This window comes from Phacochoerus africanus, chromosome 7 (assembly GCF_016906955.1).
Source record: "Phacochoerus africanus isolate WHEZ1 chromosome 7, ROS_Pafr_v1, whole genome shotgun sequence".
Taxonomy (NCBI): Eukaryota; Metazoa; Chordata; class Mammalia; order Artiodactyla; family Suidae; genus Phacochoerus; species Phacochoerus africanus.
This window is the reverse complement of record NC_062550.1, coordinates 60,712,524-60,730,526: the sequence shown is the minus strand read 5'-3', so window position 1 is coordinate 60,730,526 and position 18,003 is coordinate 60,712,524. Positions and strand designations below refer to the sequence as shown.

The window sequence follows — 18,003 nt, the reverse complement described above, 5'->3', positions numbered from 1 at the left end:
CACTACAATATACACTTGAAATAGCTGACATTTTTGTTTGTCAAGTACACTTCCAGAAAGCTGGAATTAAAAATGAAATAAAGAATAGCGAGTTCCTGTTGTGGCTCAGTGGTAACGAACCCAACGAACATCCATGAGGATGCGGGTTCGGCTCCTGGCCTCATTCATTGGGATAAGAATCCCGAGTTGCTGTGAGCGGTGTGTAGGTCAAAGACAGGGCTCAGATTGGGTGTTGTTGAGGCTTTGCTGTAGGCCAGCAGCTGTAGCTCTGATACGACCCCTAGCCTAGGAAGTTCCATATGCCATGGGTGAGGCTCTAAAAAAGATAAAGAAAAAAAGCATAAATGGCTTAATTAATTCAGTGTATCACAATGGAATACTACTCAGCCATAAAAAAGAATGACATAATGCCATTTGCAGCAACATGGATGGAACTAGAGAATCTCATACTGAGTGAAATGAGCCAGAAAGACAAAGACAAATACCATATGATATCACTTATAACTGGAATCTAATATCCAGCACAAATGAACATCTCCTTAGAAAAGAAAATCATGGACTTGGAGAAGAGACTTGTGGCTGCCTGATGGGAGGGGGAGGGAGTGGGAGGGATCGGGAGCTTGGGCTTATCAGACACAACTTACAAGGAGATCCTGCTGAATAGCATTGAGAACTTTGTCTAGATACTCATGTTGCAACAGAAGAAAGGGTGGGGGAAAAATGCAATTGTAATGTATACATGTAAGGATAACCTGACCCCCTTGCTGTACAGTGGGAAAAAATTAAAAAAAAAAAAATTCAGTGTATCATTTCCTTAGGAGAGGGCAGAGGCACTAGATGATTAAGCTCTTTTTAATTAAACACTGTTATAAAGGGAGGAGTGCAGGAAATGGTAGAATGACCTCCACCTTCTGCCTAGCAATGAACGAAATAGGGAGGGAGAGGGTGAAATCACTAGGTGCTGAGAGGGACTGGGAACCTTAGAAGGGAGGAAAGAAATGAAGACAGATGACTAACTGATGACTACCCAACCTTGCTCAGGGTGGCTGCTGGTTCCGAGGAAGGGAAGAAGTTGAGAAGTGCCACCCATGTTTGTCATTCCTTGTCACCTAAGCCTTTCGATTCGAAAGAGAACCACCAGATCCTGAATCACCCAAGTCTTGTTCTGAATGCATTTACCGTAGTTGCAATAAAGTATAATAAAATCTCTCTTCTGGAGATGATTGCATTTTATGCATTTTAAATCACTATAACTTTGACCTCTTTTCCAACAAAATCTTAAGGCATAAAACCCCCTAGAACTGCCAGCAGGTGCTTTTCATTTCATTTTTTTTCAAACCTCTGAATAAGTGTGTCGGCCATAAAATGGAAAACAGTCTCCAACAGGAAAATGATAACTCATTACAAGGAAGAGTTCTCAATAATTCTTCTTTTAAAGTTACTTATTCACTGAGAGTAGATAAACTTTTACATTGGAAGCCAGAACTCATTACTCTCTATTTAAATACACAACTTGAAAAAGAACTCACAAAAGCGAATTTCTGAGGCACATATTATAAAGTAGATATATTGTCTTATTTAAGATATGAGGACTGTAAGTAAGAAATTTCTATGATTTGAAAACACTGTTGTCACCATAGCAACAGCAAGAGTATCATAATTTCATGTATGATTACATTTTTCCCTCTAGGAAAGTTGCCCTTTACAAGGAAAGAAAATCCAGTGTGATGAGGTCTGGACTATAAAATACAGCTCAGGAAGTATGTCTGCTAACCAGCGCCCAGAGCAGTGGGGCCAGCTTAATCATTCAATTAGAGGGAAGGGCAGTTATGGAATCCATCTCTACCATTACATGCAACCAGAGGAAAAAACAATTACAGAAGGAAAACATTACTTTCAGAGGAGTATATTTGCTTCACTTTTATTTATTTTTTAACTTGGACTTCTTTTGTTATGTTTTGTTTTTCTCTTTTTAAGGCCACACCTGAGGCACATGAAAGTTCCCAGGCTAGGGGCTGCAGCTGCAAGCCTACACCACAGCCACAAATAGATCTGAGCATCTGCAACCTACACCACAGTTTGTAGCAATGCCAGATCCTTGACCCACTGACCAAGGCCGGGGATCGAACCCACATCCTCACAAACCTTATGTCGGGTTCTTATACCACTGAGCCATAAGAGGAATTCTTGCTTTACTTTTAAGATTTCGGAATTTAACCCATCTTCTACACCACTCTGGTTACTGTCCAAAGAAACAATTTTAAGAAATTTAATTTATAGAAATGTTTCTCCCTAAAAGAGAATATCTACTCTGGTTTGCTAATTCATTACTTGATATCATATTTGTCACACTGTAAATACCCCTAGTGATATGAGAAAATTAGTCTAAGGAGTTAAATAAAGGAAATGAACAGGACTTCAAGGAGGATCTAGTTATTGTTTTCTGTTTTTTGTTTCTTTTTTTCAAACTAGACCTCGTGTGTCTAAATCCTCAGGTTCTGATCATTCTACTGTTTGGTTCAGCTTTAAGCAGTGTTTAATTTTCTTTTCTGTCAGAACACGAGTCACAAAAAATCATTTTTAAGGAATGTGAAGAGATAACACGCAATTGCAATACCTCAACTTGCTCCTCCAAAAGTTTATGCAGTAAAGCTTACTAAATATACGTAAAAGATACATTTTATGATCCGTTCTCGGTATAATAGCATTATAAATAATCATTTGTACCTGGGACTAGAATCTAGAAGAAGCTCTGGCTTTCTAGCCAGGCTGACAGGACTTTGGAGGCTTAGAATGAGGCAAAAGAATGGAAGGGAGGGAGGCAGAAGGAAGGAAGGAAGGAAGGAGGCATTCAGGAAAAAGCTGCTTGGAACCAGCTTAAAGGACCTGGGTTCAGGGAAGTGTCTCGAGGGTCTGATGATGGGATTAGAAAACAGAATATGCCAACCAGCAATGGGGCAATTTCCTGACGAGGAGAGAAAGTACACAGACAAAGAAACAGGGTCACAGGGCTGGAGAGCACTGGCACAAGGGGCAGGGAGGAGAGCTGGCAGGCTGTGGGGTGTGACTTGGGCTGGGGTTGGGCTTCCCAGGGAGACAGAGCAGTGACTGATTGATTCGAGAACCATCTTTGGATCTATAAAGGGAGAAATCCCAATCTCAATGACAAGAGAAGACACAGATTCTTGCACTTCCTTCCAAAAATGATATTGAAAAACTACCTCTGTGGATAATCTTTTTGTTTCCTGCTTGCGAAGATGTTCTGCTGCATTTGCCACAGGCTCCGTCAGTGGATAGAGGTCTGGCTCCACTGCTGTTCCCATGAAGTTCAGCAGCGGAGGCTCCCACCCACTGCGGAACCGTGGGACGTAGGGTGGGATAAACTGCTCTTTTGGCCACTCTGTTCTGCAGAAGAACATGAAGACAACGAACAATACAATTAGGAAGCATCCCCATGCTTAAAAAAGTATCTTCAGAAAGGCTGGCCACAAAAAAAAAAAAAAAAAAGAAAGAAAGAAAGAAAAGAAAAAAGAAGAGAAAACAAATAACAATTCATACTTAACCTGCTCTCTTTCTACCCAGAAAGAGAAAATAAACAGGATGAGGCTAGTGTTTAATGTTCACGAAATGAAAGGAAGATTGAATTCTGCTTCATAATCTACTTTCCCTACATTGCCTCAATTTTCCATGAAGTCACCTTTTTAACATGAATATAGGTTTTCAGAAATTTGGGAAATGAATGTGAAGCTGAAAGTGTCATATGTACTTAAGACATAAGCTTCTTTTTGTTAAGATTCTTTTTCTATTATAGTTGGTTTACAATGTTCTGGCAATTTCTGCTGTACAATAAAGTGACCCAGTCATACACACACACACACACACACACACACACACACACACACACACTCTGTCTCTCTAAGGATCTAAAGTAATTTCTGATTTTCATCTTTCCCTTTATTGCCCTCCCATCATTATGTAGCCTCCTGATACTAGACATATTTTTCAAAGGAAAAACAGCTGACAATATTCTTAAGGCTTATGATTTTTTGAGTTATGAAGTCCTCTAAAATGAAGCAGATTACCAATTTTATAAATTAATAGTATCAGCTATATTTTCATCAGTAAAATCTATTTAGAACTAATCTGTAATGTAATCATGACCCTTTCATTACTTAATAACTTTGGGACTTACTTCTACAAACTCCTAATCACTCATGAACTGCAAAAATAACTAGGAGAGACATTATTAAATTTTGCTAAAATATGTTGTTTCATCTTTCACACACGATTTAATTATTCAGGTTATATTTCAACTATGATGAAATGAGTCATTATTCAGATGATTATGTACCCCTATGATTCTTTTTTATATTTATGAGTTTTTAAATTGGCATATTCATTTTCTAATCCTCTCAGATAATCAGGTTCTGAAATGACCACTTTCTCACACCAATGGCTAACAATACGATTTCCTTTTAATGTAGTATTTCTAATGGTAATTAATTTTCTCATTTTGAGGCAGGTGTCAAGACAAAGAAATTAAAAAGCATGAACTATTTTAGTACTATGAGGTCTGATAGATTTAATAAGATTTATAGGAAAAAAATGAAAAGATCCCACACTAGGCTTATCATAAAATCAAAACCTATATAAATCTAATAGATTTTAAAATCTATTTAACAAGTTTTTGTTAATTTTTTAATTTACTTTTTTATGGCCTATGAAAGGTGTTAGGCCAGAGATCGACTTCGAGCCACAGCTGCAACCTACACCACAGCTTCAGCAATGTAGGATCCTTAATCCACTGTGTCAGGCTGTGGATCTGGCCCTCGTAGCTGCAGTCAGATCCTTAACCCACTGCTCCACAGAGGGAACTCCTATTTTAACCAGTTTTTACAGAGTATGATATATAAATAGTATGATACAGTATGTTATACTAATGTATAAATAATATAAATAAATTTAGATAACATTTTCAATATGAAATAAATAACTGCAATGCTTTTAAAGAATTTCCTGCTTGATAAACTATTCCAGCTGTAAACCATATCCCAACACAAACAGTTGCCAAAGTCTAGAATATAAGTGGGAATGGTTTACATGTGTTTCAATAGAAAAAGAGGAGGACAGAAATATGAACGGGTCCATTACTTTCAGGCTAGCCTAAAAGCATTAGGAAGACAAACTTTTGAGTGACCATACTTAATGATTTACTCTATGCAGTGAGAGGAAAAGATGTGGATAGAAGAGGAAAGCAGAGATTATTTAATCACACATGATGAAATGAGAGATATTTTTAGAACTTGCTTGGCTCAGCATACTTGAATCCTGCAATTGTGAACACTTTGTTTTCCACAGTCACCTTCCTGACAAGATACAATTCTTAAAATTATCCCCTCCTCTTTTCCATTCCTGTTACTACATTCTAGTTCCAGAAAACCCTGATGAATAAGGAACCTCTACTATTGTACTATCATCCCGAGGGGCCTCCTTGCATCCTGTTGCTTTTGTCCATGTCCTCACTAAACTCAACGACTAAGTTGATCATTCTAAAGTGTGGGTGTGTCACACCCCTATTCACAAAGTTCCTGGTCCTTTGCAGCCTGTGGCTCCTTAGCATGGCACTGGGAGCCTTTGGACCCAGCCCTGCTTCTCTCCGTGTGCCTCATTCATCACGTTCCTCTACTCCCCATTTTCCACAACCACCCACTAACTACCCACAGTCCATACTCCATTCTCTTGACTTCTGGCTTCATGCCTTCCTTCACTTGTGCTTCTCTCTCTTACTGGGAAGTCCCTTCCTCTGCAATGTATTTGTGGAAATCCTGTTCATCCTGCTGAAAGGCAGCTAAGCAAAATAATTATAAACATCTATAATTGTGATGCTTATAATTTGAACCCAGCATGCCTGGGTTCAAATCCCAGCTCTGTCCCTTACAAGTTGTATGGCTTTGGGCAAAATACTTAACCTCTCTTTCCCTCAGTTTCCTCACCTATAAGATAGAAATAACAATACCTAGGTAAAGTGCATGAAAAAGTGCCTAGCAAGCACTGTAAGTTTATACACCTATACCTACCAGTATTATTATCCTTTGATTTGAAATGCCAGCTCTTCTTTGAAAACTAACTGCCTTCCTCACCAAACCCGCTTCCTAATGGCTCCATCTTGCCAAGCGACAGCAGTTTTTTCTGAGTCACTCCTGATACCTTACATTGCACACTTCTAACTTCTCCACTAGACTTTTGGCTTTTTTTTTTTTTTCCTTTTTATGTCTGTACCCATGGCATATGTTAAGTTTCCAGGCTAAGTGTTGAATCTGAGCTGCAGCTGAGGCCTACACCACAGCCACAGCAACACAGGATCCAAGCTATACCTGCGACCTATGCCATAGCTTACGGCAACGCTGGATCCTTAACCCTCTGGACGGGGACAGGGATCCAACCTACATCCTCACAGAGACAATGTCTGGGCCTTAACTCTCTGAGCCACAACGGGAATTCCAGGACTTTCAGCTTTTTAAGGGGTTAGCTTTTTCATCTACCATACCTACTCCTTTATATATCGAAGGTTAAATAAATATCTCCCTAGATTCATGTACCAAACCAAGAACAACACTTCAAGTATTACAGGTATTGAATGCTAAACTCATGTGTGTTTACCTGGGTTTCATCCAAGAGTCGCCCAGTGACATCCACAGCTGCCTTTCATCAGCATTGACAGTGTAATTTAAGAAATCAATTGTGTCCTTAGTCAGCAGGGGGCTGAGTACTGAACTGGCTAATTCAGGACCTCCTGTTGCCTGCACCACCTGGAATGGCAACACATCATTTTTTAGCAAGAAGATGATGATGATTTGTACATTTTCAAAATGTGTAGACAAAAAAAACGCATGACAAAAATAGTTTTTATATATTCAAATAAAATCTTTTTTTTTTTTTCTTGCTTTTTAGGACCACACATGCAGCATATAGAAGTTCCCAGGCTAGGGGTCCAATCAGAACTGTAGCCGCTGGCCTACGCCACAGCCACAACAATGCAGGATCCGAGCCACATCTGAGCAACACCACAGCTCACGGCAATGCTGGATCCTTAACCCACTGGGTGAGGCCAGGGATCAAACCTGCATCCTCAGGGATATTAGTTGGATTCATTAGTAATGAGCCACGATGGAAACTCCCAAATTAAATCCTGATCCAGATCAATTTGTCCAGTCCAGTGGTGTCTAACAATCTCAGATGAAAAGTTAAGAGTTTAACAACTTTCACAGAAATTGTCTATTGGCTGCCTTTGACTGTACTTTCCCTGGAAAATGATAATGACTATCCAGAGAATTCTAAGTCAGGTGGTTTAACTATCTCTGTCTTTTAAAAATTGTATGTATCTCTGCTGGAAAATCTATTATGCCAAACTTGAAAAATATGGCTAGAAACAAATAATTCAGGGAGAAACAAGGCTCAAGTTAACAGTCGATGGCTGTGCCTATAAAAAAATATTAAAAAATAAGAGGGAATTCCCATTGTGGCGCAGCGGAAACAATCCGACTAGGAACCATGAGGTTGTAGGTTCAATCCCTGGCCTCACTCAGTGGGTTAAGGATCCAGCATTGCCGTGAGCTGTGGTATAGGTCACAGATGCAGCTAGGATCTGGCATTACGATTAGACCCCTAGCCTGGGAACCTCCATATGCCGTGGGTGCGGCCCTAAAAAGACAAAAGACAAAAGACAAAAAAAAAAAAAGTTGAGAGAAGGATGAGAACTGGTCCTCTGATTCCATGGTATTTCTTCTCAGAATGTAACTCTAGGAAATTTCCCTAATTTAAAATGTAATGATTAGCAAAAACAAACAGGTGCGACTCTCTGACAAACAAAATGATAAGCAGATGTCTGAAACCTGCTCTAATTTTACCTCTCAGGGGCTATCTCCTAGCTTAAAGAAAGGTAATCTCCTAGAGCAGAAAACAGAGCCCTTTTATAAAAATCTCACCTTCCCAGAGATAGAGCACAAGAATAAAGGGATTTTTTTTGGAATGGCTCCAGACCAAGAGTCAACTTCTCTTCAGTCACCCAGGTGTTCTGAGCCTGCTGCGCTGTTTTGTGCCTTTGCATATGCTGCTGCCCACCCTCCCCGGGGGGCCCTCATCATCACTGCAGAACTCTCCTTGGGTACCACCTCTTCTGAAAAGCCCTTCCTAGGCCCACAGCATGATGCACCTTGGGGTCCTCAAGCATGCATATCAGTTACACATTCCATTGTACTCGGCCCTTAATTTTCGGTTCTCCTCCCTCACAGACTTGGATCAAAACTTATCTGACTCTGAACCACAGAAGATAGAGTGTTAAGGGAATGAATGAGAATAAATGAAAGAAGAGATGAAGGACAAGGGAGGTGGGCAGACTCTCATATGAGAACAAAATCTACCCTGACAGCCTAGCACAGTGATTTTATTTTTACTTCCAAGCCTTTAAGCTCTAGCAATAAATAGGTAGGAGTGACTAAGAGGGAAAAGTAGGGGAATAAAGAAATACTAAAATCTTTGGCTTAATACTGGGAAGAGGGAATGTAATGACAGAAGGGTAAATAAAAGGCTATGTGCCATAGTTCCCTCTGAAGAATATGAGCAGGCACGTGTACACATGCGTACACCATGGGCACAAGTGCATGTAGATGCTGAGGGTAAACTCACAAAGTTTAAAGCCACTAAATTTTGTTTGGCCACTGGCAGGTCCTAAATCAATGTTCCTTTTCATCTCTCTTGTCCAAGTAAAATATCTGTGACTCTGCAGGCAGAACATTAAATGGAGCAATAGAAGTATTGTATTTGGGAGACCACTATTAAGGAGTCATTTTGGAGAAAATTAAATATAAACTTGGAAGTTCCCACCGTGGCTCAGCAAGTTACAAACCCAACTAGTATCCATGAGGATGTAGGTTCGATCCCTGGCCTCACTCAGTGGGTTAAGGATCTGGCATTGCCCCAACCTGTGGTGTAGGTCACAGATATGGCTATGATCCTGCACTGCTGTGGCTGTGGCATAGGGCAGCAGCTACAGCTCTGATTTGACCCCTAGCCTGAGAACCTCCATATGCCGCAGGTGCGCCCCCCCCAAAAAAGGCAAGAAAATAAAAATAAAAATAAAAACAAACCAGTGTTTTCAGATACACAGCCTGATCACAAAGACTAATTTTCGTATGTGAGGGAAACCAGTCTCATTATTTTAAAAGTTCTACTCTGTGTATTGTCTAGATATCTTACGATCTGTGAAAAGATGGGGAAAGAATGACAGGAGGTGGCAAAAACTGCTCTATAAACAATACCTCCTAACACTCAAACTAAGACAGTATCAAATGTGTTAAAGTATAAAGAATAAAAACTTAGTTGATGTGCTAGTTTCGGTTTCTTTGCATAAGGATGGCCTCGATCTAACTTTTTAAAAAGTTTAAAAAGCAAGACTTATTCAACAATAACTAGACAAGTAGAAATCAGATGCTCTGTTTATAGCAACACCATACAGAAGCATCCATCAATTATTGATACAGACTCGGACTCTTCCTCTTCTAATCTCATTGCCCAGGTCTGACATTTGTGCTGATAATGTTACTTACTTTCCTATGTTTGTAAAGCAATATTCATTTCATATTCAATATTCATTTCATATTCTACTTCAAGTCTTGTCTAGTTACCCTCCGGGAAAGAAGGATAAGACTTCTCCCTTTTTGTTACTTGGATTCTGTCATTTTTTTTCTGATAGTCAAGCAAAACCTATGAGAAATGCCTGCATTTGCTCCATTCTTGTTAAAGATTAAAGAACTTCAATGACCATGGTCTTCACATGCTCTAATCAAATTAGTGGAATTTATCTGCTTCGTAGTTACCATTCTTACTCTTAAAAAAAAAAATCAGAGAAATAATACACATAGAAATCACACCCTACTAACAGTTTTCATTACTGTTATTATTATTCAATAAAGCTTTCATTTGCTCTTTTGACAGATGAAGCAATCTAAACCACTCCACACACCCCTATCTTAGCCCTTAAAATGGGAAACTCTGTCCTGCTGGAAGCATTTAAAGGAAAGAGATTCTGGAGTTCCCATTGTGGCTCAGCAGTTAACAAACCCGAGAACCCGACTAGCATCCATGAGAACGCGGGTTCGATCCCTAGCCTCGCTCAGTGGGTTAAGGATCTGGCGTTGCTGTGAGCTGTGGTGTAGGTCACAGATGTGGCTTGGATCCTGCATTGCTGTGGCTGTGGTGTAGGCTGGTGGCTACAGCTCCAATTCAACCCCTAGCCTGGGAACCTCCATATGCCGTGGGTGTGGCCCTAAAAAGACAAAAAAATGAAAATTAAAAAATAAATAAATAAAAGAGATTCAGCCTTCTTTCTAACTCCTCTCTCACTTGCCCTTCCCACACCAGGAGGAATGACCTATCACATTTTTGGTCTTGTGGATTTGTAGAAAAGGGGGATGTGTAGCCCAGTGTCTTCTAGGATTTGTCTGCGTGTAAGGACAACAATGATTGCACCTGCTTTCTGTTGCCATGTTTTTCCCAAACTCCAGCACTTTTCTTTGTGCACTCAAATATTATTCCAGAAAATTTTTCCAGCTGTCTTATAGGACAGGATGGTGGCACAAATCAGCTTGGAAAAATCGCTATTACACTGTTTGCAAATGTAAGAAATAAAAAATGGGAAGGAAATTATATTACTATGCCTATTTCATTCAGTGTATAAGGAAAGAGCATATCTGGATACTGAAAATCTAGAAAATGAAGATGTGTATCTTGGATCCTGGCCTTTGACTCAAGTGGTGTAACTTTCTGATGGATAAACTTATAGAAACATCTGCCTTCTTCACAAAAGGAATTGTTCCCAAAACACCATTTTGTTAGCTTCAAAAATTATACCTTATGTAAAAATACACATATACAAGAAGGGAGTTTTCTAGGGGGAAAACTGTACTATGTATATATCACTATTCCTAGTATATAGTGGGCATGCCAAAGCCTGCTAATTGTCCACTAGTGTCCATTCTCTTCTTTCTTCTAGAAAGAGAAGTCCTTACATTGTAGATGGACATATAGCCACTCCATTGGCGACAACGTGCCTTTGGTGTTAGGTATGGCCAGGTGAGGAAGTTCAAGCCAACTATTCGATGGCAGAAATGGTCTGTTTGAGTCCCCTCTTTGAAGACAAAGCTTTCTCTGCCTTTGTACAGCTGTTACAAAGACATGGAGGTAAGTCAACTTCCACCATTGAAATGCCTGACAGAGTATCTCAACTGTTCCTCTTAGAAACACTTTCTTCACTTGGCGCCCAGAAAACCTACCACAATATTCCTGTTTTTCTTCCCTGACTTACTGCTTCTCACTCTCTTCTTCTGGCTCTTCCCATCACTAAATCTACCTAAGGTTCAACTGGCGTGCTGGTCCTTCTTTATTTATAATCACTCCCTTGGTGATATCACCCAATTTCATGGTTTCCATATGCAGAGGATCCTCAAATGTCTATCTGTAGGCTTGACTCCTCTGCCAAACTCCAAATTCATACATTCAATCAACTACCAATTCAAATTTCTCCATCTGGATACAACTCAATTTTGACATCGCCTAAAGTGAACCCCTCCTCTTCTGTCAAAAACCTGTTTTACCCGCTGTTTCCCCATCTTAGTTAATTAGTCTATCCTTCTAGTCTCAGGCCAAAACTTTGGAGACATCTTGGCCTCTTACACATCCAATCTACCAGCAATTCTTACTATCTGTTTAATAACCAGAGTCAGACTAGTTCTCATCACCTCCAATGTTACCTGGTCCCAACGCCATAATCTTGAATCTGAATTATTTCAGTAACTACTTCAGTCTCTTCTTCCCTCAAATGTCTAAACATTGCAGCCAGAGCAATCTTTCTGTTAAAAGCCCTCCAAGAGTGTCAAAGGTTTCATAACCATCTATAAGGACCAACAAGACACGTCCTCCTTTTATTTTGCTGACCTCATCTCCTTCTCTGTGAGATCTTCCCCCTCATTCTACTCAAGTCATAATACCTTTTTATTCCAAGAACATGATTTGCATGTTACCATCTCAGGCCATCTACATTAGCTGTTCTCTGTCTAGAAGCTTCTTTCTTTAGAAATCCACATAAGTCATTCCTCGTTTATTTGCTCATATGGTACCTTCTCAGTGAGTCGCTCCATTAACCAACCCTATCCTAAAAGTGTAATACTCTACAACACATACACACACACACCCACTTGGAGCAGTCCCTGTTCACTTTCCCTGCTATATTTTTCCACATAGCAGTTCTTTTAGGTGAACCATATTATTTATACATTTATCTAGGTTATTGGCTGCCCCTCCACACTCCAACATAAGTTCTAAGGGCATAAAAATTTATGTCTTTTGTTCTTGATGAACTGCTAACAATGCCAAGCATGTAGCAGGCTCTCAATATTTTTTGAATAAATAAATGAACAAGTGATTGAATCAGTGACAGCTCAGGAGATGGAAGAACACCTCACTGAAAAAAACTGGGGTCTCTGAATAACTTCATGGAACAAAGCCATCCATCCAACTCTGGACTCCTCATGCCTAGCCTACTTTGTGAGAAAGAGAAAATGTTCTATATTGTTCAAGCCATTTATATTATATACTAGTATATATGAAACACTAGTATCTAATAAATCTTTATTTCTTTTCATTTCCCTAGCTCTATCAGTGACATCAGTTTCCTCAGCTATAAAATAAGGTGTTTGGACTAGAGGATTCTTAAGGTTCTTTAGACTCTCAAATTTCACATCCTCAAAGTTCATAAGAGATGGTAAAAGAAATAGTATCCAAGCAAGGCAACAAAGAAAAACTGTCCAGATAATCTAGACAGACACTTGGGGCTGAAAAAAAAAAATACTAGGAATGTTTATTTTCAAAATTAACAAAACCTTACCATATTTAATGGAGTAAACAAAAAATGAACCAAATCTGCAGCACTAGGATTTTGGATGTGCGACTTCAATTTCGCCTGTAACATGAAGAAAACAGACAAACATGTTACTATGATATAATGGAGCAAAAGTCAGACATTCAAAACGGTTCAACTTGGACTCAGAGGAGAAGGTTTTTGCTACTAGTTTCACTTCTAGTATCTTAATTAGCATGTGTGAATTAGATTAGGAAAATTCTGTTTTAAAGTATTGGAGTCGTTCTTTTTTGATCAAGTCTCTTAGTTATATAGGTTTTACACTCTGCTGTTTTAGTTAAAAGGCCAATCAAAATACACATACAAAAAAAACCTCCAATAACAAGTTTATCTCTTAATTGAATCAGGAGCAGCCTGGCTAAACTTTGATCTTTTCCATTTGTTTAATTCTATATAAATAAATTTCACTTACCAGAAGGTTAAATCCATGTTTAAATTTCTGCAAACAGTCAACAAATGAATCAGGAGGTGGGGGTTTTGCCCGCAGGGTTAAAACACCCTCTAAAGGAATAAATGGGAGGAAGGGAAGATGAGAGCAAAGTTCTAAAAAACCCTATTCAATAAAAAAATTTAAAAAAACACACATTTATGTTTTGACAGTTTGATGATCACATCAGATATCATGCTACCTGGTTACTCTACCATCTCATAATCTGACTAGAACAAATTAAGATAATCCAACATTTGAAATCTACCCTTAGGCACTACCAGATTATCCATCAATTCCATAAATTTATAGCTCTTCTATGTGCCAATCATCGTGCTTATCACTATGAAGCCTACAAAAATGTGTATGTTAGAAGCCCTGATCTTAAGGGTCTTAAAATCTAATAGAAGACATGAACTAGGTAAGTCTCAGAGACATGTCAACTGAGTGCTACTGAAGGAGACTACACTTGGTTGGGAGATGGGGAAATGTATATTTAAAGACATTTCCAAAAGTAGCTTTTAAGATGGGATTTGAAACGTCTGTTCCAGGGCAATTTAGTAAGGAAAACATCATGGTTGGATCAAAAACAGCATACGCAAAAACATGGAAAAGGGAAACTGCATGTACGTGAAACAATAAACACCAAAGCAAAGAAACGTGAGAACGGAAAAGTAGGCCAAGGTCAGACTGTGAATGACCTTGAGAGCCAGGGTGAGGGGTCAGGCTCACACCAGTAGGACATGGGCTTAACATGCTTTTCAGCAGAAGAATGAAATGACTGCCTTAGAGCTTTAAGAAGACTATTTTCACAGGATGGAAGACAGGAGGCTTGATTGCTGGCTTAGGAAGCTGGGTAAAAAATAAGATAGCTTGAAGCAATTGCTGGTGAAAATGAAAAGAGGAAAAACTGGGTATAAGAGACACTGAACGCAAACTACTGCTTTTGGAATGGATTAACGATGAGATCCTGCTGTGTAGCACTGAGAACTATGTGTAGATACTTACAACAGAGCATGACAATGGGAGAAAAAACTATGTATACATGTGTGTGTAACTGGGTCCCTATGCTGTACAGTGTGGGAAAAAAATGTGTTGGGGAAATAACAATTAAAAAAAATAAAATTAAAAAAAAGAGACACAAACTAAAATCGATGTTGGTTGTAAGTTAGAGAATGGAGTCATAGAAATATCTGTGGTTTTTGAATCTGGCTGACCAAGTAGATAGTATACCTTCTGTAAAGAGTACAGCAGGAGAAGTGGTTTGAGACATCAGAAAGGAGTAACACTTAATTTCAAACTACATGGAGGTGAGGTGTACGCACATATATGCTTCTAGAAGACAACTATAGGTCATATGATTTGATGTAGACAGAGCTAGAGACTGATTTGAAGTCATGTGTAATGAAAGGGACATTTACTATTTCTTTATATATTTCAATCTATACCATTTTACACCATAACTATAATTTTATACATCTTGAGACCATTTTATTTATTTATTTATTTTGTCTTTTTATGGCCACATTCGTGGCATGTGGAGGTTCTCAGGCTAGGGGTCTAATCAGAGCTATAGACGTCAGCCTACGCCAGAGCCACAGTGACATGGGATCTGAGCCTCATCTGCGACCTACACCACAGCTCCTGGCAACATCAGATCCTTAACCCACTGAGCAAGGCCAGGGATCAAACCCACCATCTCCTGGTTCCTAGTCGGATTGGCTAACAACTGAGCCACGACGGGAACTCCTTGAGACCATTTTAAATAGCTGACCTACAGCATACTTAAAAACTGCTTGTAGGTGACCAGAATGTCCTCTTTGGAATTCTGTGATAAGAAATTAAAATCCACTGACATTTTAAACTATTTTAATGAGAAAAGTCAGTCTTTTTATTTAGCAAAATAATGAGGTCTTCTATTTACAACAAAATTGGTTCACATATGGGAAGAATGGCGCTATGACTTTCTTTAACAGACCTTAGTCCTACAATGACTGCTGAAAACAATGAGCAATTGGTCACTACTGAATCTGAGTCTCTCTGTAATATAGGTAAAATGTCCTTGAGTCTTTCTTTACTGTAGCCAACTTAGGACCAGATGGACTCTTCTCCTGGCTCATCTTAGTCTCTGTCTACTTTCCTAGAGGTATCTCAGAGCCAGAAAAATGACCTTGGTCTCCACTCCATGGAGCCCTGTTGAACAGCTCTGAAGGGCAGAAACTCTGCCTCACCTGGGCATTCTGAATGGTCTTTGGAAATTTAAGAAAATCCAACTTACCTCCTGGTCCTTTCTTTTTACCCTTCTTAGCTTTCTTCCTTTTAGAAAGCTCAGAAAATGCTTCAGCCGCTTTTTGGAGTTTTGTGATAAAAAATTCAATGTCATCCAAAATGTGGTTTAAAATTTGCTGGAATTAGAAATTACAGAATAAAATGCAGAGCAGAAGAAAACTACTTCTGCCTCAGCTGTACACCATAAAGGAAAATCGGAAAGTGAAAAAAAAGGCAGAGAAATGAACACCTTCCCAAGGGGAAATTTCAAGTTTATCATTAATTCTAAGAAGAAATATTGAACTAAATTTATCTATGGCTAAAGTCTACCATTTACATTTTTCTTTAGCTTAATTTTGTTCTATTTTCAATACCATAGAGTATTGACAATATCTATTCATATTAGTGATTATTTTAAATCACTCTAATTTTCTCATTGAGTTGTCCCACATAAAGTCAGGGGGGAAATTCTGAAAAACAGTTTGTTAGAACAGCACTGAGCATTTCTGTTCTTCTAATAAATGTCCCAATAAAGTACAGACAATATTATTTTGTGGAATTAAAGGGCTATAGAATATTGTGATAACCTTATAAACACATAGATAATCTTCAATAATAGGCATTACTAAAAATTTCTACAGAGTAAAATAGAATTAATGATGCACTATGCTGTCAAGGATCAGAGGATCAACTTTGATTATATTATACTATGTATCATATTATATTATACACAGTATATTATACATACTATAGTCTTAGCTGACTTTCTCTTCTATGTGTAAAACGACATTCTCTTAATTAAAGACTGAAAACAGGATAAACAAATTTTTAAGTATTAAACTTTTAACAAGTAATACAGTGATGTAAATTAAATTCCAAATTTCGCATTCATCTAAGTATTTGTTTCCAAATAAGCTGAGAACATGAGTATGGTACCAAAAGTAATTAGACTGACATCATATTTTATAATTATGTCACAGGGCATTGTTATTCTGTATGGAAATTACTTATGAAGAAACAAAAATAAATACTGCCTTGTCCTCTACAAAGCATTAAAATGTACTTTTCTACCCTTTGAAAATGCCACATAACTTTTACCTTTCAGGCATTATAAACTATTTTAAAATAAATGCCAGGAAGAAACATGAAAAAGGTATTTTATTTATGGATTGCAAACCATGAGAAAAGAAAAATCCCTCAAATCTGATATTCAGCTTAAATTCCTTTGCAAACCAGTTAAAAGTCTACTTCTATCACAGTTTTGTCTACTGACTAAATATTGGCATAAAGGTAAAATAGTTAAGAAGAAAAATAATTCAAAGGACATAACTACTGCTGGAAAGAAAAAAATACAATTTGTACGAAACGTCTTTATTTAAATGAGCTTCATTTTCCCTGTTAATATTTTTTCCTATTTAAATAAAAAGCCAGTGATGCAAAGATGACTATTTCACTTACCACATCTCTGTCAATGCGGGCTGCCATCATCTCAGGTGTTTCTTCCTGCTCATAATAATGCCTCTGTTTCTCAACTAAAGAAAAGACAATTATACACCTTTCAACCTGTTGCTTAAGTGATACCAATACAGATAATTAAACATGAAAACTGACTAGAAAAGAGCATCATCTGCAAAAGGAAACACTTCCACTGGATATAAAATCAAAGCTGTGCTCATCATCTCTGACATGCACCCTCGCCACCACACTTGGCAGAGCTGAAATACCGGCCCTACACTTGTATGGTATTGATTTACCGTGTAATTTCCCCTCTCTTCTCTCTCTTCCTGATGTCAGCTGCCTGCAGAGCCAACTAACTTAATACCCTTTAATTCCTACACAAGAAAAAATTTTAAACCCACATTAAGCACTTACTTCTTAAAAGAGGCGAAGTTCTAATGAAACAAAGCTCCTAATTTTTACACCTTCGAACTTCTTGCTAACAGTAAAGCTTTGGGGATTCTGATAGTGAAGTGCTTCTAAAATTCTAATTGTGGGAGTACCCTTTATGGTACAGCGGAAATTATTCCGACTAGTATATATGAGGATGCAGGTTCGATCCCTGGCCTCACTCAGTGGCTCGGGGATCTGGCATTGCTGTGAGCTGTGGTGTAGGCTGCAGATGCTGCTTGGATCCCACGTTTCTGTGGCTGTGGTGTAGGCCTGCAGCTGTAGCTCCTATTTGACCCCTAGCCTGGGAACCTCCATATGCCGAGAGTGTGGCCCTAAAAAGTTTAAAAAAAAAAATCCAGTTGTGATTAAGCTTAAAACCCTTAATGTTGGGCTCATGATAATTTGAAGCCATATGCTTTAAAAGTAGAAATACCTAAATGCATCT

At 38.6% G+C, this 18,003-nt stretch overlaps 1 protein-coding gene across 3 annotated transcripts in view; it reads right to left on the bottom strand.

Moving 5' to 3' along the window:
* EPS8 (epidermal growth factor receptor pathway substrate 8) overlaps positions 1 to 18,003 on the bottom strand; it is a 187,444-nt gene that overhangs the window by 29,180 nt on the left and 140,261 nt on the right. For all 3 annotated transcript variants that reach the window (XM_047787478.1, XM_047787477.1, XM_047787479.1), the window contains exons 9-14: positions 17,127 to 17,200; positions 15,679 to 15,805; positions 13,386 to 13,474; positions 12,941 to 13,015; positions 6,661 to 6,809; positions 3,222 to 3,405 (exon numbers count right to left, since the gene is read on the bottom strand). In XM_047787478.1, the coding sequence (XP_047643434.1) occupies positions 3,222 to 3,405; positions 6,661 to 6,809; positions 12,941 to 13,015; positions 13,386 to 13,474; positions 15,679 to 15,805; positions 17,127 to 17,200 (698 nt within the window). The remainder of the gene's footprint in view (positions 1 to 3,221; positions 3,406 to 6,660; positions 6,810 to 12,940; positions 13,016 to 13,385; positions 13,475 to 15,678; positions 15,806 to 17,126; positions 17,201 to 18,003) is intronic.